A 21,870-nucleotide genomic window follows, 5' to 3' on the forward strand; every position below is an offset into this window, starting at 1 on the left:
CAGGGACTATTTTTTCAGTCAGTTAAAAGGAATCAGATGCTTCATTCTAATCTTTTTGCAGCAGTAAATGACTTTGTCAAGCAGATGGAAGAGGAGACTCTTTGTTAAAGAGTAAATGTAGGTGTCCTAAAGACAGCTTTGAATATAATGGCCAATGCACTTGTCCAGAAAATTGCTTTTGGGTGGACCAGGCATGCAGAAGAAAAAACAAAATACTTTAAATAGTCAAGAAAAGAGGGAACGAATAAGTATTGCGAAATAGCCTTTGTGCCATTTCAGGATTACTGTTTTATATAGAAATGCCTCAAACCAGTACAAACAGCCTTGTGTTGTTGAGGGAACAACGTACTGGGATAATCATTACGGGAAAAAACATGGAATGGTCCCTCAGTGCCACCTAGTGCATGCAGTGTTGGTGCATATTCAAAAAATCACTTTAATATCCCATGAAGAAAACTGAATTTATGGCTGGGTAATAGCTGAAATTGTGTGCTTTTTTGGGAGAGTTTTGCTTGGCAGATGATAAAACAGTTAACTGTGTAATTACATTAAAGAAGTAATCTGGGGAATATTTGTACCTGTCAACATCCAACATTGTGCCTGTGAGTTTTGCATAGTCAAACAATGTTTTGCACTGACATAATTTAAAAAAACATGTTGCTTTTATTCAGGAATTATTACGAGTGCAAAGTGGCAAATGTACTCTCTGAAAGCTGCCATACTCTTACGAGGAGTATGAAACATCACTGTATTTCGGTTCCTGAGACAAGGATAGATTTAAATACAATTCAGGCAAAACAGAAAATACAACACTCAACTTGATTGTCACCCACAAGTCCCCCACAATGCACGTTTTAGAAAAATGTACAAAAACAGATCCATCAGCACTGATTAAAAACCAGAGAATAAACTCATAACTCATCATTGTGTTTTTCAGCTGTCGAGTCTTTATGTTCTGTGATCTTTGGCTCTGTTTTCTCGTCATTTGCAGTATTTTTGTCTGTTTTCTTGCCTGGTGGTTTCTCTTTTTCATCTGACTTAACAGGTTTTGTCTTGTTGGCTGTTTTTGATTTCTTTTTTCCCGCTGTTGTGGTTTTTGTCTTGTCTGCCTTTTTGCTCTTTGTTTTGTCTGCTTTAGCTTTTGTTTGGGTTTCTATTTTGGTTGGCTTTTTTGATGCTTTGGCCTTTGGTTTTTCGCTTTTCTTGACCACTTTGCCGTCCGGTTTCTCGTCTTCAGTAGCTTTGCTGGGTTGTTCTGCAGGCGTGCTCGTCTTTACTGTGTCTTTCTCTGTCGTTTGAGCAGGAATTGTTCCGTCAGGTTCGGAGGGTTTCTCTTCACTGTCCGTTCCTGTTTTCTGGACGTCGGCTTCGACTGGGCCGGAAAGCTTTTTCAGAAGTTCTTCAGCCTGTAAACGCTCCTGTGGACCCAACAAAATGCTAGGTTAGAAAATAAAGAAACTTTTAACTTTAATTATGACCTGTTAGTTTTATTTATATACAGTGTATTCCGGTATATAAACTCAGGCCAAAGGGATTTATGTCTACGGTTAGCAGGTTAAGTCTTCTGCATTTCATTAAGCATTGTTTCACCTTCTTTAGTCTCTAAATTTGCGTTCTGCTTTGTATGATGTACAATAGTCAGTTTAAACTTAACTCTGTACCTTTTTCTGTTTTTTTTGTAGACTGCATTTTATTATGATGAGGAGGCTGTGATGTCAGATTAGCAATGCTAGAACTGATTTGGTTTTCGTGTGTACCACACATGTGTATATGTTTGTGTGTGCACACTGCACTACCGCACACACACACACACACACACACACACACACACACACACACACACATGTATATGTGTGTATATATATACACACACACACACACACACACACACACACACACATGTATATGTGTGTGTGTGTGTGTGTGTGTGTGTATATATATACTGTATATATATATATATATATATATATATATATATATATATATATATATATATATATATATATATATATATATATGTATATGTGTGTGTGTGTGCAGAATATATATATATTAAATACAAAATAAATGCAAATTAATCATGATTAAATCGCATCCAAAATAAAAGTTTGTTTTAATATATGTGTGTGTGTAATGTGTATAATTATTATGTATATATAAATACACACACATGCATGTATATTTAAGAAAAATATGTTATTATTAATTTATATATACATAATAATTATATACAGTACACACACATATATTATGTAAACACAATCTTTTATTTTGGATGCGATTAATCACAATTCATTTTTCCTCAGCACTAAAAAATACAAAATATAATTAACATATATTTTATTAAAATAAAATAAAAAAATATATATAGAATTTACTTAAATTTTTCATAGATATATTATTTATTATTTTTATATATAAAAATAATAAGTAAAAAAATACATATTTATATAAATATATACAATTAAATTTACATTTATTTTATAAATAATATACATGTACTTATATATGTACAGCATACTATAAAAGTGTAGTATGTTACATTTATAGTGGACCATATAAAATATATATGAGATTAAAATTGTATTTCAATTTGAGTCATTTTGTTATGCACTTTCATCACTTTTAATATTTCTATTTAGCTTTAATTTATTTTAGTTAAATTTTTCATCTGTTTTAGCGTTTTATTTTTCAATTAACAAAAATGATTTTAATAGTTTTGCAATATCAACACTGGAACAGACCCCATGTAATGTTTTTCTTTCCTGTTTTGGTCTACAGTATTTCCTATTTTTACTACTTTATTTTACCATTTACAAAAGTGCACTGAAAGTTATACTTGCCTTCTCATTGTGATGAGGATCCAGAGTGAACCGAAGCACTAGAGCACACCTCTGGCCTTTAGTTACTGCCGTGACTCCATGAAGGTTCTCCTGTCCGGCTCTGAATCCCACGACTCTACCACACTGAGGCTTCACCGCTGCCTGAAGAGATGAAGAGTGAAATAATATCTGTTTTAGAAAATCCATGCCACAACAGCAAAATTTATAGACATGTAGAGCATTTTGTAGAGCATGCTGCCATATAGATTGAGTCTACTAACTCTAAAATGACTCACTAATCATTGCTGGGGAAGCTACTTTGTCAGGCTATAATATACTCATAATACTTATAATAGAAAGTACATGAAACTTTTCATAAAGGAATAGTGATAAATAGCAGTATTTAATTTACTAAATGAACCACTTGAACAAAATGATTTGCTAAAATGAATCAGACTTCCCAATGCTATTTGAGTGGACCAGGATATTCCAATGTTTGATTAGAATTAGTATTAATATTATTAAAGTACTAATTTGAGTAGCTGAGCTAGTATCACGCTACTGAAAAATATAGATATGTTAGTAGTGTCACATCTTTTATGATGTGTTCACACTTGGCATGTTTGGTTTGATTAAAACGAACCCTGGTGTGATTGCTCGGTTAGTGCGAGAACGCTGAAAAGATGGGTCTCGATCCGCTTCCACATAAACTCGGTTCAAATTAAATATGAACGCAACGTTTTTATGTGTCATTTCATAGTCGTGATTGTCCATCATAGTTCGGTACAGGCGTCAGAAGCGCGTCTCCTCGCAGCAGATCTTGGTTTGTGTGTGACGGAAGGATTCCTGCTGCTGTTTGAGTCCTTTACACATTTTATAAGCTCTTGACGAGTTGTCATCTCCATCAGGTGTATGCACATAGAGAGAGCGCATTTAGCGCATTTTTTATCTTCAGTTTCAGTGTTAAAAATAAACAGTGTGAACGCTAAGCAAACCAGGATGTATTATGTTCATTTTTGGTTCGGACCAAAAGAACCAAGAGAAGCGAACTACGAACTAGTGTGAACACACCCTTTGTTACATACCCCTATACACAGCTCACTGGCTTAAATGAAAATTATGCAAAACATTTAGAAATCTTACGGAGACAGTTTTGCCGTCCGGCTCAGAGAAGATAAAATCTCCCCCTTCAAAGTCATCATTGAGGTACAAAATGGCACTACAAAGGAAAACAGAATATATCAGTGAAGACACTGTAAGCAAAATAACCATAATGCTTCACTAGTTCCTCAAGTGGCAAACCTGTAGCCTTGATCGTTGTATGCTGAAGGCTCTCTGATACACTCGTTGAGCTCGGAGACGAGCAGACAGTCTGTCTGGTCTTCCCGTTTCTCTGGATAGAAAGAGAGACAAACACGTGCTTGCTTAAAGGATTAGTTCACTATCAAATAAACTTTTGCTTATAATTTACTCACCCCCTTGTCATCCAAGATATCCATGTCTTTCTGTCTTCAGTCGAAAATTTCATCAGATTTTTGATGAAAAGATTTCAGGATATTTCTCCAAATAATGGAAGTCAATAGACCCCAAACGGTTCAAGGTCCAAATGAGAGGTTCAGTACAGCTTCAAAAGGGCTTTAAAGGGTAACTAAACCCTAAACCAACTTTTTTTAGTTAATGATCTGTAATACTGGGGCTTTATTAATGCTGTTCATTGATTCGAGTAAATGTTTTGACATTTGAGTATAAAGTGTTTTAATTCTATAAAATATGGTGTAAAACCGCCAAAGTGCTGCCCTCTTAAGGTTGAACGGTGGCTACTGCAGTTGAATTTTCCTATTGGACGTTGTGGTACATCGTGATGTATGATGGTTCTTCCAAAGGCTCACTATCCGCCCCTGGCACGAGCTCACCACGCCCTCAGAAATGTTTCCCCCTATCACATGATGAGAACGGCTTCACTCCAGTATGAACTGTCATATTACTGGAAGTAGAAACATTATGAATGAAACTGACTTGACACTTGTTTTAACATTGTATTGAAGAAAATACGGTTAAATAATGCAGTTGTCAGTACACGTCAGGCTTTTCTTGCGATATTATTGGCGCCCGTCATGTGTACAGATAATTTTCATACATGAGACGCGCTTTCAAACTCTGACACGCAAGTGGTTGCCGCGGACGCAGATAGATTAGGTCAGTTCTCTTGCGCTGCTGCTTCACTAGCATCGTCTGCATTGGGAGTTAACGCAGTTTGAGCGGCTCGCATTGATAAGGCTCTGGGTTTGTGTCTACAGACAATCCACCCTCCTCCACTTCAGGTGAAGGTAGGAGAATGACCGCTCTGTTGCAGAGCTGGCGTCACTCCAGTCATTCTCCATCTTTGCGACTCGCGAGTCTGACAGCTGTCAATCAATCCGTCACTGCGGGTCTCAGGTGCACGCCCTCCGCTCAGCCCCGCCCTCGGTTCGTCCCCTCTCTGTCTCCGCTGGGCTATGCCCACTTTTCCAGCATTTTTCAAAATTTGCCAGTGGGGGGAGTTACAGTCTGAGCAAGGGTCTAGTTACCCTTTAAACCACATCAAACGGTACCAGACGATCAATAAGGGTCTTATCTAGCGAAACGATCGCTCATTTTTTTTTTAATAAATAAAGTTTAAGTTTTATAAGCACAAATGCTCGCCTTGCTCTGTTCAGTGATGCGCGCTCGTGACGTCACGTTAAACGCAATTACGTTGAAAAGGTCACGCTAGACGCAGGCGCAAAGATGTTTGAATATGTGGATACGGAACTTTATTTATTAAAAAAAAAATTATAGATCATTTCGTCTGGTACCATTTGATGTGGTTTAAAGCCCTTTTGAAGCTGTACTGAACCTCTCATTTGGACCTTGAACCGTTTGGGGTCTATTGACTTCCATTATATGGAGAAATATCCTGAAATCTTTTCATCAAAAATCTTCATTTCTTTTCGACTGAAGACAGAAAGACATGGATATCTTGGATGACAAGGGGGTGAGTAAATTATAAGCAAAAGTTTATTTGAAAGTGAACTAATCCTTTAAGAACTAAATAGCTCTGTGTTCAAGATGCAAAAATAATGTATATCTTTCTTTAAAAGTCATTTTACCAATGGTGGCTCGGCAAACCAGGTTCGAGCTGGAGAAATAAAGGGGCGATTCCAGACCAAAGTTGGTTTCCAGAACCTTATGGACCTTCTCATTGAGATCGAAAAACAAATGAGCACTCTTCAATGGGAGCAGATCCTCCTGGACAAGGTATGAGAAAAAAAAATGAACTGATGAATTAAAATCAAATACAAACTCTGCATAATCTAAATCAGCTCTATACCTCAAGCTATTTTTTTAAATGACACTAATGTTCAAATTTAAAAGAAATTAATACATTTTTTATTCAGAGAGGATGCATTAAAGGGTTAGTGAAAATGAAAATTCTGTCATTAATTACACCCGTAAGACCTCCGTTCATCTTCGGAACACAAATGAAGATATTTTTGTTGAAAGCTGATGCTGAGAAAGGCTTCAGATAGGCCTCCATTGACATTCAGTACATTTACACTCACAAGACCCATAAAAGGCACTTAAAACGTCGTTACAAAGTCCATCTCACCACAGTGACTCTACAATAATTTTACGATGCGACGACAATAGTTTTTGTACGCAAAAAAAAATCAAAATAACACCTTTATCCAACTTGTTCTTATCTTCCGTGTGTGCCTCCACGACGCATGCGCGAGAATATGACGCAGATCCGGCGTTCGGACACATGACCCAGAAGCAATTTGTTTACAAGCAGAGGAAGACGCGCGTATCTAAGCTGTTGAGTTCTACATTGATCGTGCTTTAGGTCTCGGCGTAGTGCTCAAAATGGGGCTTAAGTGTGCATTTCATGGATTCCCGAACCCCGGCGCTACGTCATATTCTCACGCATGCGTCGTGGAGGCACACACGGAAGACAAGAAGAGGTTGAATAAAGTCGTTATTTAGATTTTTTTTTGCGCACAAAAACTATTGTCGTCGCATCGTAAAATTATTGTAGAGCCACTGTGGTGAGATGGACTTTGTAACGACGTTTTAAGTGCCTTTTATGGATCTTGGGAGTGTAAATGTACTGAATGCCAATGGAGGCCTATCTGAAGCCTTTCTCAGCCATCAGCTTTCAACTAAAATATCTTCATTTGTGTTCCGAATATGAACGGAGGTCTTACGGGTGTCGAACGACATGAAGGTGAGTAATTAATGACAGAATTTTCATTTTTGGGTGAACTAACCCTTTAAATTGAAGTGACAGTAAAGACTTTTATAAAGCAACAAACGATTTCAATTTTAAAAAAAATTATTCTATTGAACTTTTTATTCATCAAAGGATCCTGAAGAAAATGTTGTGCAGTTTCCACAAATTAAGCAGCACAATTGTTTTCCACATTGATAATTATCATATTATCAAATCATCATATTAGAATGATTTCTGAAGGATCATGTGACACTGAAGACTGAACTAATGATGCTGAACATTCAGCAACATTTTAAAATATATTGAATTAGAAAACAGCTCATTTGAATTGTAATAATATTTCACAATATTTCTGTTTTTACTGTATTTTGATCAAATAAATGCAGCCTTGTTGAGCATAACAAACTTGCTTTATAATTAATTAATAATTTGTTACATTTATATAGCGCTTTTCTAGGCACTCAAAGCGTTTTACATAGAAGGGGGGAATCTCCTCAACCACCACCAATGTGCAGCACCACCTGGATGATGCGACAGCAGCCATTTTGCGCCAGAACACCCACCACACACCAGTGTATTGGTGGAGAGGAGACTGAGTGATGAAGCCAATCAGTATATGGGGATGATTAGGAGGCCATGATGGACAGGGGCCAATGGGCAAATTTGGCCAGAATGCCGGGGTTACACCCCTACTCTTTATTCGAAGGACATGCTGGGATTTTTAATGACCACAGAGAGTCAGGACCTCGGTTTAACGTCCCATCCAAAGAACGGTGCTTGTTACAGTATAGTGTCCCCATCACTATACTGGGGTGTTTGGACCCACACAGACCACAGGATGAGCGCCCCCTGCTGGCCTCACTAACACCTCTACCAGCAGAAACCTAGTTTTCCCAGTTGGTCTCCCATCCAGGTACTGACCAGGCTCAGCCCTGCTTAGCTTCAGTGGGAAACCAGTCTTGGACTACAGGGTGATATGACTGCAGGCTTAATCGCATTTATTTATTTATTTATTTATCACAGAGTAAATATTATTTTCATGTAAATTCAAGATGATTTTTTAACTCTGTATGTCTCACCTGCAGAGCTTTGAGAACGCTGATGTCCTGAAACATCTCAGTCGCTGAATGAGGCGAGGGTGTTGCTTTAAAACCATCTTGAAGAGCTGCTGCCTGCAAGATTTCATTCAAGCAATATAAAAAGAGAGAAATATTTGGTTGATTGCAGTAAACAGACATTTTGGGAAATCACAAGAAAAGTGGAAACGTACACCGGCGAGCCGATGAAGTTCCTGACACTCATCAGACGTGGTTACGCCATCCAGGACGACTCGCTGTGAGCCGTTCAGAGCCGTGGATGTCATGGTTATCCTGATGTCATCAAACGGGAGTTTGTTGCCAGTTTCAGGAGGAGGTGCTGGTTTGATATCTGAAATAGCACCAGTTTTGCATCACTGAATTAAGATGTGCGTGGAGGATTTGGTCATGTGACTTGTTTATCCCTACATCTTACCGTCTTTTACTATGATGGGAAGGTCTGATGATTCTTTAGTCTTCTCTACCACGAGTGTCTCGATCTCTTTCATCAGGTTCCCAATCTCCTCTGTAATCCTTGCGGCTGTTTCCCTGTCCGCCCTGAGAGCACGAGAGGAAAACAACGTCAGGTCAGTTGAACTTTAATGCAACAGCAAAGATATTCTTACTTTCGTCTCAAATGTAGATTATTTTGAACTTTCTATTCGTCAAAGAATCCTGAATAAAATGTATCATGGTTTCCACAAAATTATTAAAGGGATAGTTCACCCAAAAATGAAAATGCTGTCATCATTTACTCACCCTCAAGTTGTTCCAAACCTGTATGAGTTTCTTTGTTCTGCTGAACACAAAATAAGATATTTAGAAGAATGTTTGTAACCAAGCAGATAGAGCAACCATTGACTACCATAGTAGGGGAAAAAATACTATGGTAGTCAATGGTTGCTCTATCTGCTTATTCTTCAAAATATATTATTTTGTGTTCAGCAGAACAAAGAAACTCATACAGGTTTGGAACAACTTGAGGGTGAGTAAATGATGACAGAATTTTCATTTTTGGGTGAACTATCCCTTTAAGCACAGCTGTTTTCAACAATGATAATAATGAGAAATGTTCCTTAAGCAGCAAATCAGCATATTAGAATGATTTCTGAAGGATCATGTGACACCGAAGACTTAAGTAATGTCATTTTGACCCAGAACCATGGGCGTAGATTACGCGGGGGACGGGGGGGACGTGTCCCCCGCACCTTTAATAAAACGTACATTCGTCCCCCGCACTTTACCGAGTCTCACCGGTCCAAGTCGACCCGCTCCATGGGGGATTCGAACCGGCGTCTAGTCGCACCGCTTTTACTGGCCTACGTCTGTTACACAAGCAAGTTTGTTTACGTAGAAGCCAATGTGAATAAATCTAGATATACATGATCTGTCATTTTATTCGTATCCAAAAACAAGGCGCTCTGAACACCATGGAGTGCTAACACTCTCGTGCAACACTCCAATTCATACTCGAAGCCGGAGGGCGCGCTCTCACAGAAAGTCCAAAACGGATTCGTAGAAGTAATCACGTTGCAAAGGCATTCACAGTGACAGCGCTGAACCAGCAGCTAAATAAAGAGAATTATGACTGATGAAACGCGACGACAAACACATGATTTCGACATCATATGGTTCATGTGTGTTTTTCAAGCCATCTAAAAGTATATAAATAATGCAGTGCTAACTGACATCCTTTTTAATGTTTAGTATCTTCTGCTCACCAAGGCTGCATTTATTATATAAAACAGCTGTTTACTATGTGAATATATAGGCTAGTAAACGTGTAATTTATTCCTGTGATCAAAGCTGAATTTTCAGCATCATTACACCAGTCTTCGGTGTCATATGATCCTTCAGAAATCCTTCTAATATGAGGATTTGCTGCTCAAGAAACATTTATTATTATTATAAATGTGTTGAAAACAAGTTGTCCTGTTTAAAAATGTTGTGGAAACCATGATGCATTTTATTTTTCAGGATTCTTTGATGAATAGAAAGTTAAATTAACTGCATTTATTTGCATTAAATAAAGCACTTAATCTTTATTTATATTATAAATGTCACTTGTGATCAATTTAATGCATGTTTAATTAATAAAAGTATTAATTTCTCTCTTTTTTAATCTTACCACAAAAGTTTGAATACTATCATGGTTTCCACAAAAATGAAGCAGCAGCACAACTGTTTTCATCATTGATAATAATCATGAATGTTTCTTGAGCAGCAAATCATCATATCAGAATGATTTCTGAAGGATCATGTGACACTGAAGACTGGAGTAATGATGCTGAAAATTCAGCTTTACATCACAGGAATAAATTACTTAATTTCTTTATATAATCACATAGATAACAGCTGCTTTACATTAGCATAATGTTTCACTGTATTAATTTTTTACTGCATTTTTTTATTAAATAAATGCAGCCTTGGTGAGCAGAAGTCTTCTTTCAAAAACATTGAACAATTGTAATTTTTTAACTTTAAACTGTCTTGTTCAGTGATATTTTTTTAACATTGCATACAATCCATGGGTACTTAATGCACAAGTGTTTGTAGTGCATAAACCAATCATATTGTTCAGCAGTGTATTTGATATCTTACTGAATTAAAAACAATAGATCAATTAAATCTGTCAATTAGACAGAAGTCAGAAAAAAACAGGTATTACACCTGACATTTCTGTCCCCTTCACTTATGAAAAGACGCCCCGCCCCTGCCAGAACTCATGTTCATCGGGGTGGTCCAAGACCCTAGAACTTTTGTCGTACTTGAACCACGAATACACACACAAAAAATTGACTAGATTCGAGGAGTGTGGCTGAAATTGAAAAAAGTAACAAATCCTTCCCTTGCGGGTCAATTTGACCCCCTTAGGAACGAATGGAATGCTTCAGTACACACAGAAAACCTAACAAATGCCCAAAATGCTAAAAGTGCTCAAACTTTACCAAAAAAAGATTGTATAATGTCTACTACATGTGTATCTGAATGCATACTGAAGAGAAATGTACGGTGGCCCAGTAGTGCACAACACAACGAAATTTAAAAGGCAAACATAAATTCAGAACACAACAAAATCTAAATCAAGCACAACACAACGGAAATGTTCCCGACCACTAGGGGGCACTCGGAGCACGGTAAGGTTAGTTTCTCTTGAAGCCAATACAGAAGTGACTTAAACTGCAATTAATTGACTGGCCACTAGAGACAGACTCCAGAAGGAGCAGAATCTCATTGAGCTCATGTTAAAATGCCCAACTTTACAGCAGAAAAAAAACATGTTTACAACCTGACACAAATTGTAGTTTTGGTCTGTACAGCTAATTGTTCCCTTCATGACAACTGTGAGGGGGGTGAATATTTGTATAACTCATTGGTTTACATTATATAACGCCTTAAAGTTCTGCATAATTGAGGGTGTGGCCACTTTGAGTGACAGGTGGATTGCCGTTTGTCTGCTGTCTGTTAGCCATCACGTCAACTCAGCTCCGCCCACGTCCCGCCTCTTTGCCCATTTTCTGTTATCCGGGAGTGACGCACTGCCAAGATGGCAACGGCCAGCTCAACCCTACTTTACGCTTCAAAACTGCTCTTCAGAATCCTATGGGCTACATCACGGACACTACGTCCATATTTTTTTACAGTCTATGGGTACCACGGCACATGATGCTTAAGGGAACGTCTGCCAATTCCACCATGTGGTTGAAACATATAATTTGTAATTATTATTACCAATACAATCAAGCTTTAAAATTTGAACATGTCTGTTTTTAAAGCTACACTATGTAACTTTTCCGTCCACTAGAGGTCGCCTGTTCAAAACAAAGGCATAGTTTGATGACGCCACGTTTGAGCGCAGAATCTTGGGACATGTGGTCTTCACCTCACAGCCGGTGGGAAAGAGTCAGGATAGGACTCGGGCAGAAATCATGTTCATGGATGCGATTATTAACGTTACTGTAGTCTGAAGCAGAGCAGGACCCAGTGTTGTGGAGCTGAGCAAGGCCGCAGGAGCGATTGAAGAGCGGGACTGTTATTATGGCATAGTCGCTGGCGGCACTTTTATTCTGACACGGTCGCCGCTGGCGCCACTTCCTCTTTTCCAGTCATGAGTATGAGGTAACGCAGCTCTGTTTATCGTATTCGATATATCCGAGTGTGTTGAAAAGGAAGTTATGACGTTCGCTCGGCGGCTGCCATGACACTTGTTCACACTGCAGTGAGAGTAAAGCGTTTCTGCTAAATAAAACCGGAAACCGAGGGTGACGCAGATATGACGCAATCGACGCAATCGATTGACGCAATCGACAGGCGACTCCCTCAACCGCATAGCTCACACGTCCCGGTTCCTTGGTTAAAATAGCAATTTCTCACGATTTACAAACAGTTGGAAACATCTGGGATATTCTAAGTACTCAACTGAAAAAAATATATAACACTGGCCTAGTGGTTTTTGGATATTTTACTGCAAAAATCTTACATAGTTCACCTTTAAATGCGAAAATTTGTTTAAAAAGTTAATTAATACAAATTATATGTTTCAACCACATGGTGGAATTGGCAGACGTTCCCTTAGGTATCATGCCCTGTAGTAGCGGGTCAAAGCATTCGCGAATATAAATATGCAGCTATAATGCATGTAGGTGGTTTTGAATTAATATTTCATGTCGATATACAATGGTTACATACTGTTAAAATTGGTATTGGTATCTTTGTGTTGTGGCTTTTGTGGCTTAATTTCGTTGTGTTGTGGCTTAATTTCGTTGTGTTGTGGCTTTTGTGGCTTAATTTCGTTGTGTTGTGGCTTTTGTGGCTTAATTTCGCTGTGTTGTGTCTGAATTTCATGTGTGGTGGCTTTTGTGGCTTAATTTCATGTGTGGTGGCTTTTGTGGCTTAATTTCGTTGTGTTGTGGCTTTTGTGGCTTAATTTCGTTGTGTTGTGGCTTTTGTGGCTTAATTTCGCTGTGTTGTGTCTGAATTTCATGTGTGGTGGCTTTTGTGGCTTAATTTCATGTGTGGTGGCTTTTGTGGCTTAATTTCATGTGTGGTGGCTTTTGTGGCTTAATTTCATGTGTGGTGGCTTTTGTGGCTTAATTTCGTTGTGTTGTGGCTTTTGTGGCTTAATTTCGCTGTGTTGTGGCTTTTGTGGCTTAAATTCGTTGTGTTGTGGCTTAATTTCGTTGTGTTGTGGCTTATGTTTGTGAACTTATGTTTGCTTTTTAAATTTCGTTGTGTTGTGCACTACTGGGCCACCATAGAAATGACATTAGGACCCAGCAGAACAGCTCATTTGCTCCATTTAGAGCTATAAGGCCATCTTGTGGCAAGAGTCATGAAATATCATGTTATATAATTATTTTTTCCGACAGAGACACCCAATGTAAGATATTTTGAGCTAAATTAAAAGGGCTATGCATGAAATTGTGAGTAGAAAGAATGTGAAGAATGTGCTTAAATTATTATTTATTTATTGATAAAATCTAGTAATTTAAAGGGAAAAAAATCTACAAAAGAATTGCATTAAAAAATTGACAAAAAAAAAATGTAAGTATAATTTTAGGGCTTCGGGTCATTTTGACCCTGGTGGGAAGGATTTGTTACAAAGTGCGAGGGAGGGATGAGGATTAAATAAATACATTCAAACAGCTATTTTAAATTGTAATAACATTTCAAAGATATATACTTACTTTTGTTTGTCTCTTAGTTTCTTTGGCATGACATCCTCAGGGGTCCATGTGTCCTGAGACGAAATGAGATCCAGATGTTATCATAACTTGTAACTGAACACAAATAAATGAGTACAGCATCGTGTGCATGTTAACACTTACTGGATCAACAAACGTTTTACCAAACATCTCATAGCCGAAGTAAAGGAGCTCTTTTTCCAGCAGAGACCGCTTAATATGCTGCTGAACAACCTGCAAAACACGATGATGTTTTGTTCAAAATGAGTGAAGTCTGCAAAAATTATGTTTTTATTAATCGACATGACAAATCGACATGCTGTCGATAAAAAAGGGATGCTTGTGCATCATTGCCTCGTGCAGACGATACCTCTCTGGCTGTAATGTTGACGGCTTTCTCGTCTCCCAGCATGGCGGAGTAGAACGCCAAGTTCTGAGCCATGACTGCATCCTCAGGGTGGAAGAGCAGGAATGTTTTGGCACACTCAATGGCTTCCTCGTATTTCTCACCTGAGAGAGAAAGCTTTAAAATTAACTCAAACATAAATAATACATGATGACATGATTACTCCAGTGCATCTAACTGCCATGCAAACGTTGGTGCACTTAAATATATATTCTAAAAACATTAATATTTATGCTAAATCTGTTATTTTTGCTATATATTGTTATAACTATTATATAGTATTTATTAATATTTGAATTAGCTTTTTTATTTTAATTTTAGTACTTTTGTTGTGCTTTTGTCATGATATTTTATTTTTATATTTATATATAACTTTAATAAATTTTTATTTAATTTTAGTCATTTTGGTTCAACTTCTTTATATTTTAGTTAGTTGCAAGATTTCTAATTTTCCATTATTTATTTATATTATTTCAGTTGCTGAAAACTATTTTTGGTAACACCAAAAATTAAAGCATTCATATATAATTATAAAAGTATTTTTAATGCCTTAAAAGGATAGTTCACCATTTCCTCATACTCAAGTTGTTCCAAATGTATTAAAAATACTTTCATTTTGAATTTAAATTTAAAATTATTATTTATTTATTATTTGTTGAAAAAATCTAGTAATTTAAAGGTAAATCAAATAAAACAACACAAAATCTTCAAAATAATTGCATTAAAATAGTTTTTAAATATTATTAAAATGAAATAAAATAAGCTATAAAAAAAGGGGTATAATTTTAGGGCTTCTGGTCATTTTGATCCGCAAGGGAAGGATTTGTTACAAAAAATGTTTTATAAGCATTTATATATAATTATAAAAGTATTTATAATGCCTTAAAGGGACAGTACACCCAAAAATTAAAATTCTGTCATCATTTACTCCAAATGGAAGTCAATGGGGTCCATCAACTGTTTGGTTACAAAATATCTCCTTCAGCAGGTTTGGAACAACATGAGGGTGAAGTAAATGATGAGAATTTAATTTTTTGGGTGCGCTATCCCTTTAATTATGCTTTGAAATGAATGATGCACTGTATGATCTCATGAACAATTGTAACCATAGTTATAATGCATTATAATACTTATCTATTAGTTGAACACATCTTTAAAAAGTATAATGCATTAAAACACCTGACAAACATCTAATTTCAGATGTAACAAGGAATCTGAAAATAAGGCTAGTAGGCTACAATTATTTATGAAAAGATATAATGCATTATAAAGGCTTTAAGTAATGTTACCCAATCTTTAATAGTTTTGCACTGGAATATGAATATGAATATGCTGAATAAGAGTGTATCGTACTGTTATAGTATGAGAACTGAAGGTAGTTGAAGTGCGAGGGGAGGAAGTCTTCAAACGGCTTCTCTCTTCCAGTGGTGGATGCCAGCTCCACGGCACAGTTCTGTTTACAGCTCAAAACGTGAAGGTAATGATCTGTGATCAAAGCCAATTTAGACATGAATGCTTCAAAAATCCACATTTATGAAACATTTAGTGTAACAGAAATTCATTCAAGGAAAATAAATCTCAAATAAGACATCAAACATCATGAGATTTCAAAATGACATCAATTATTCAATCAAAGAGAATCATCTCCAAGAGAAGCACAATCTGGTGTTCACCCAAAATCAGAAGCATCAGAGTGCCACATGCCTGTCATAGACTGAAAGAGGTCGGCGTTGTACTCCATGTAGTTGTAACCGTCATAGTCGAACGCTCCTTCACAGAGAACTCTGCATTCTTCATAAGCAGTGAAGTATTCTTCAACAGCCGCCTCAAAGTGCTCGATGGCTGGGGCAAAATATTCTGCACTGTAATGCATCTTTCCTTCTAAAAACTCAGCCTGAAAACAATTACAGTGACAGTCAGTTATACTCTAGCATTATAAACTATCCATCCATCCACCTACCTACCTGTCCATCCATCCATCCATCCATCCACCTATTCATCCATCCATTCACCTATCAATCCATTCACCTATCAATCCATCCATCCATCCATCCACCTACCTATTCATCCATCCATCCACTTACTTATTCAACCATCCATCCACCTACCTATTCATCCACCCATCTACCTATCCAGCCATCCATCCATCCACCTACCTATTCATCCATCCATCCATCCACCTACCTATTCATTCATCCATCCATCCACCTACTTATTCATCCATCCATCATCCACCCATCCACCCACCTACCTATTCATCCATCCATATATCTATCCACCAACCTATCCATCCATCCACCTACCTATTCATTAGGGGTGTAACGATTCGTTTTAACAACGATTCGATTCGTATCACGATTTGAGGTTTTCGATACGATTCAAGGACGATATTGGTTCATTTAGAACGATACGATCCGAAATGATTCAGTGGCTTGAAATCGATTCAGTAACTTTTTAGCCAAAAATTGTGTGACTGAAATAAATATCTGGATACTGGTCAGTGCAGGTGAAGTTTCCTAGATTCCTGTTGTTTCTTGTAAGGGAATCAGGTATCAAATAATTATGGATATAAACAAACAAGTAAACAACAATTAATGGAAAATGCATTCACATTTTATTTGAATAAAGTGCAACCAACAGTTTAGGTTGAATTAACAGGAAGTTAACCTTTTCTGCTCTCATTTTCAATATTCAATACATTTTCAATAAAAGCACAGTAAGTGCAACCAACATTTCAACAGTAGGTTAAACTGCTACTTCTGCTTTTGTTTTCCAACATAAAAATATTACAATATTAATATCAATAATAAAGTGCAACTAACTTCTCTTCAGGTTTAATTAATAGTAGGTTTACCTGCTACTTTTGCTGTTGTTTTTAACATTAAAATAATACAAATACAATATTAATATCAAAAATAAAGTGCAACCAACATTTCTTCAGGTTGAATAAACTGGCTGAACCTGCTACTACTCTCAGTTTAATAAACAAACAATATTTAACAAAAGATAAAACATAACTACTCTTCAATGACTCATCATCAACATGATCTGACCGCAGAACACTTCTCTGTGCGTTCACTATGTCGCCAGCAGTACTAAAAACTCGCTCTGCTGGCACACTGGTGCTAGGAATGCACAGGTAACATTTAGCCAGGGTTGAAAGTACAGGTGGCTCTTTCTCCTGGTGGCTTGATAATTTCTCGCTCGTTGGCTTCTCCTCTGCCATCCGCCATGCTATTGTTTTCTTAGCGCTGCTGCTGGTGCGTGGCGATGATGTCACAGATAGGCAGACTGAATCGAGTAACGTTTAACGCCTTTATCATTAAAAGTGCTAAGAAAAAACATCCATATAAAGTCTGACGTGCTTAAATCGATACAATCGATTGATTACCTTTTAAAACGATGTTAGATCGATATATGTTGTCCGGAAGGCCAAGTTGCCGAACACAGATTGATGTAGTTATATCATAGGAATATAAATCGATACATCGATGTAGTAGATTAATCGTTACACCCCTACTATTCATCCATCCATCCACCTACTTATTCATCCATCCATCCATCATCCACCCATCCACCTACCTATTCATCCATCCATATATCTATCCACCTACCTATTCATCCATCCACCTACCTATTCATCCATCCATATATCTATCCACCAACCTATCCATCCATCCACCTACCTATTCATCCATCCATCCATCCACCTACCTATTCATCCATCTATCCACCTACGTATTCATCCATCCATCCACCTATCCATCCATCCATCCATCCATTCACCTACCTATTCATCCATCCACCTACCTATTCATCCATCCACCTACCTATTCATCCATCCATCCACCTACTTATTCATCCATCCATCCACCTACCTATTCATCCATCCATCCATCCACCCACCTATCCATCCATCCACCTACCTATTCATCCATCCATCATCCACCCACCTACCTATCCATCCATATATCTATCCACCAACCTATCCATCCATCCATCCACCCATCTATCCACCTACCTATTCATCCATCTATCCACCTACCTATTCATCCATCTATCCACCTACCTATTCATTCCATGCATCCATCCATCATCATCCACCCATCTACCCACCTACCTATTCATCCATCCATCCATCCATCCATCCACCAACCTATTCATCCATCCATCCATCCACCTACCTACCTATTCATCCATCCATCCATCCATCCACCCACCAACCTATTCATCCATCCATCCACCTACCTACCTATTCATCCATCCATCCATCCATCCATCCATCCACCAACCTATTCATCCATCCATCCACCTACCTACCTATTCATCCATCCATCCACCTACCTATTCATCCATCCACCTACATATTCATTCATCCATCCATCCATCCGTACATCCAGATATATTCATATTAATAAACATTCCTTGTACCATGTGCGGTCTCTCCTCCAGGTCCTTGAAATCGGTCTCTTGCACCCCAGCCATCATCCTGTAGTACTCTAAATTCTGTTTCATCTCGGCATGTTCAGGATTTGCAATGAAAAATGTATTTGCTGCTGCCACTGCCTTGTCAAGCTTATTTATCTGTAGGTACAAAGAGAACAAAAAATATTCAGATATTGGTTAGAAAACACTCAAACTTTCCAAGTTATACTTTAGAGACAAAATTGGTCTTAGAATATAGGCAATCAAGCACGGCAAATAAAAATATTACAAATGTATATATATTTATATATTTATATATATGTATGAAAAAGATCATATCACCATAGATATTTAACTGTAAGTCTGAAGTCATCATTGTCTTTTCAGTTCAACAGCTCAATCTAATTGTTATGGTGATATGATTTTTTTAATGTAAAAACTATGCGTTTTCATATATACATATTAATAAAGTGTAATATATATATATGTATGAAGTACTTTTTGTTTGTCATGCTTAGCTATATTCTAGGAAGTATATAACTTGGAAAGCATGAATTTTAATGCAAAAACTATGCATTTTTACTCTGAGGCTCACAGGCCCGACTGTATATCTCATTCAAACAGTTTTAATAAGCAGTTGCATTTTAGAGCCTCTCATAGGAGTTCTGGAAGTATTTGAGACTGCAGGGCTCCACCTCAAGACGTGGCACAGAGTGCAATGAGTTGGGGGGGTTGGGAAAACGTGGATGAGCTTCTCAAACATTTAACCATTCAATGCTATCTGCGTTTTGCAGACAATTATGCACATCTGATGCACATTTATGCATTGATATGTATCTGATACACAGCTCGATGTCCTTTGTTTACAAAAAGCACGTCCAGTGAGATGCACTGATTGTGTCCCCATTCCTGTTTACTTTTTAAAAGCCTTTGCGTTTTTATAAAAAGTTATGTATGCATTTCATTCACTCTGGCCTCTTTTTGTTACCTTAAAGTACGCCACTTGCAGATAATTGTACGGCGTCCTCTTCTTGAACTCCTGCTCTATAGTTTCGCTAACTTTATGAAGTGTCGGCGGTCCCAGTTTCTCGCTTTCACATGCATTCACACAATCGGCCCGTTTGAGAATCGTCTGGAAAAACGCTAGATCCTCCACGGCCCCGGTTCCTGGGATCGGCACACCCAAACCGGGAAAAGAATCCCCGAAAGCGGTGTGATCCGCACAGGATAAGCGGCAGTGCGTCTGGATTTTACGCAGCGCTCCTTTATTCCGCAAAGCTCTTTCCATGTTCAGGATCACAGCCAGCCAGTCCTGCTTATAATACGCCTCCACCGCGTTGTCAAAAAGCAGATCGTATGGCTCAAATAATCCATTGATTTGGGTGTCAGACAAGGTGAAATGTACAGTGGAGAGGACTGAGACCAGGGACAGTGCGGTCCACATCTTGGAGACTGTAGGACTGTAGGCCTGTGAGGTAGAACTGTATTGGAGACTCTCCTAAAGTATTATGGAGAGGGTGGAGCTCCAGGACTGTGTGAAAGCCTATGTAAGAACCGAGACATTTAGGGCAACTGTGTGAATAATTATGGGTCTAGTCGCAGACTTGAGTGACAATTGAGGCATTTTGAACTAAGATTATAAAGTGTATACATAAACTGCGTGAATTGAGTTGGTGTATATACTTAAAAATGACAATTGAAGTTACTGGGGGGGAAAAGGTAATTAAAGGGATAGTTAAAAATGAAAATTAGCCCTTGGTTTACTCACCCTCAAGTCATCCTAGGTGTATATGACATTCTTCTTTCAGACGAGTACAATCTGAGTTATATTCAAAATATTCTGGCTCTTCCAAGCTTTATGGCCGTGAATGTCGGTTTCTGTTTTAAGTCCATAAAAGTGCATCTATCCATCATACAACTGCTTCACACGACTCCGGGAGAAGGTTCATAAAGGCCTTCTGAAGTGAAGCGATGCGTTTGTGTAAGAAAAATATCGGTAACACTTTACAATAAGGTTGTATTAGTTAACATTAGTTAATGCATTAGTTAACATGAACTAACCATGAACAACACCTCTGTTCAGCATTAGTTCATCTTTGTTAACGTTAGTTCATAAAAATCCAGATGTTCATGGTTTGTTCATGTCAGTTCACAGTACGTTTACTAATTTTAACAAGATTTTAATATTCATTAGTAAATGTTGAAATTAACATTAACATAGATAAATAAATGCTTTATAAGTGCAGTTCATTATTAGTTCATGTTAACTAATGATTAACCTTATTGTAAAGTGTTACCAAAATATCCATATTTAAAACTTGACGTTGGACGCAGGCTTCGCATAAGTTCTGGTGACGGACGTGGAAGCACAGAGGAAAGAGCAAAACAAAACTTGGTTCTCGTGAGAACTAGCACATTCTCACTGGAGTGTCCTACGTCATACGCTAGAACGCCAGTCTCTCGTGAAAGCGCGTACGACAGTTAGCGGAAGTTAGCGATTACAGTTTATAAAGTTTAAAATATGGATACTGTGGAGCTGTGGAGCAGTTATATGATGGATAGATGCACTTTTATGAACAAAACAGAAACAGACATTCACATAAATCTTGGAAGAGCCAGGACATTTTTTAATATAACTCTGATTGTATTCGTTTGAATAAAGAATGTCATATACACTGATGACTTGATGGGTGAGTAAATCATGGGCTTATTTTCATTTTTCGGTGAACTATCCCTTTAATTTCTTACTAATTACATCTTCAATAGTGTAATTAGATTACTGTACAAATTAGTCTCTCCAAAAAGTATTTAATTACTTATTACTAATTACTTACTAAATCCTATATCAACCTTGACTGACTCAAGGATAGACATGAAATGGCTCTTTTTAATTCATTCAAATAAATCATATAAAACTACATACATTATTCTTATTAACTGACCAAAGTATTACAAATGTGAGAAGGATACATTAAAACATGCATTTAAAGTTGGGATTTTGTAAAATAAAGTAACTCATTAAAAAACAGAAAAAAAGAGTAATTCCTTACATTGTCAAGGGAAAGTAATTAAATTACAGTAACTAATTACTTAGTAACTAGTTACACCAAACACTGCTTATCAGAGTTAATTAATTAATAATAATTAATAATAAAATAGCTAATTTGAAGCTAATCAAGCTAATTCTCATATGAATAGCCGACGT

At 37.4% G+C, this 21,870-nt stretch overlaps 1 protein-coding gene across 1 annotated transcript; it reads right to left on the reverse strand.

Annotated features, from left to right (window-relative positions):
- Positions 1-253: 253 nt before the first annotated feature.
- On the reverse strand, positions 254-20,184 carry p3h1 (prolyl 3-hydroxylase 1). Its single transcript, XM_079843926.1, has 15 exons — positions 19,654-20,184; positions 18,672-18,824; positions 15,945-16,134; positions 15,594-15,725; positions 14,205-14,344; positions 13,979-14,068; positions 13,838-13,890; positions 8,587-8,708; positions 8,345-8,502; positions 8,154-8,246; positions 5,951-6,089; positions 4,125-4,215; positions 3,966-4,041; positions 2,844-2,984; positions 254-1,418 (listed from the first exon to the last, which is right to left on the reverse strand). The coding sequence occupies exons 1-15, from the start codon at positions 20,107-20,109 to the stop codon at positions 912-914; spliced, it is 2,541 nt and encodes an 846-aa protein (XP_079700052.1). The 5' UTR covers positions 20,110-20,184; the 3' UTR covers positions 254-911.
- Positions 20,185-21,870: the final 1,686 nt, after the last annotated feature.

The sequence above is a fragment of the Gobio gobio genome (assembly GCF_949357685.1).
Source record: "Gobio gobio genome assembly, chromosome: 19".
In the NCBI taxonomy this organism is placed as follows: Eukaryota; Metazoa; Chordata; class Actinopteri; order Cypriniformes; family Gobionidae; genus Gobio; species Gobio gobio.

Coding starts and splice junctions, on each gene's coding strand:
- p3h1 (XM_079843926.1), bottom strand. CDS start 20,109: ATGTGGACCGCACTGTCCCTGGTCTCAGTCCTCTCCACTGTACATTTC. Junction 13,891..13,978: donor GTAAAACGTTTGTTGATCCA/GTAAGTGTTAAC, acceptor ATTTCGTCTCAG/GACACATGGACCCCTGAGGA. Junction 1,419..2,843: donor ATCCTCATCACAATGAGAAG/GCAAGTATAACT, acceptor TTGGGTCCACAG/GAGCGTTTACAGGCTGAAGA.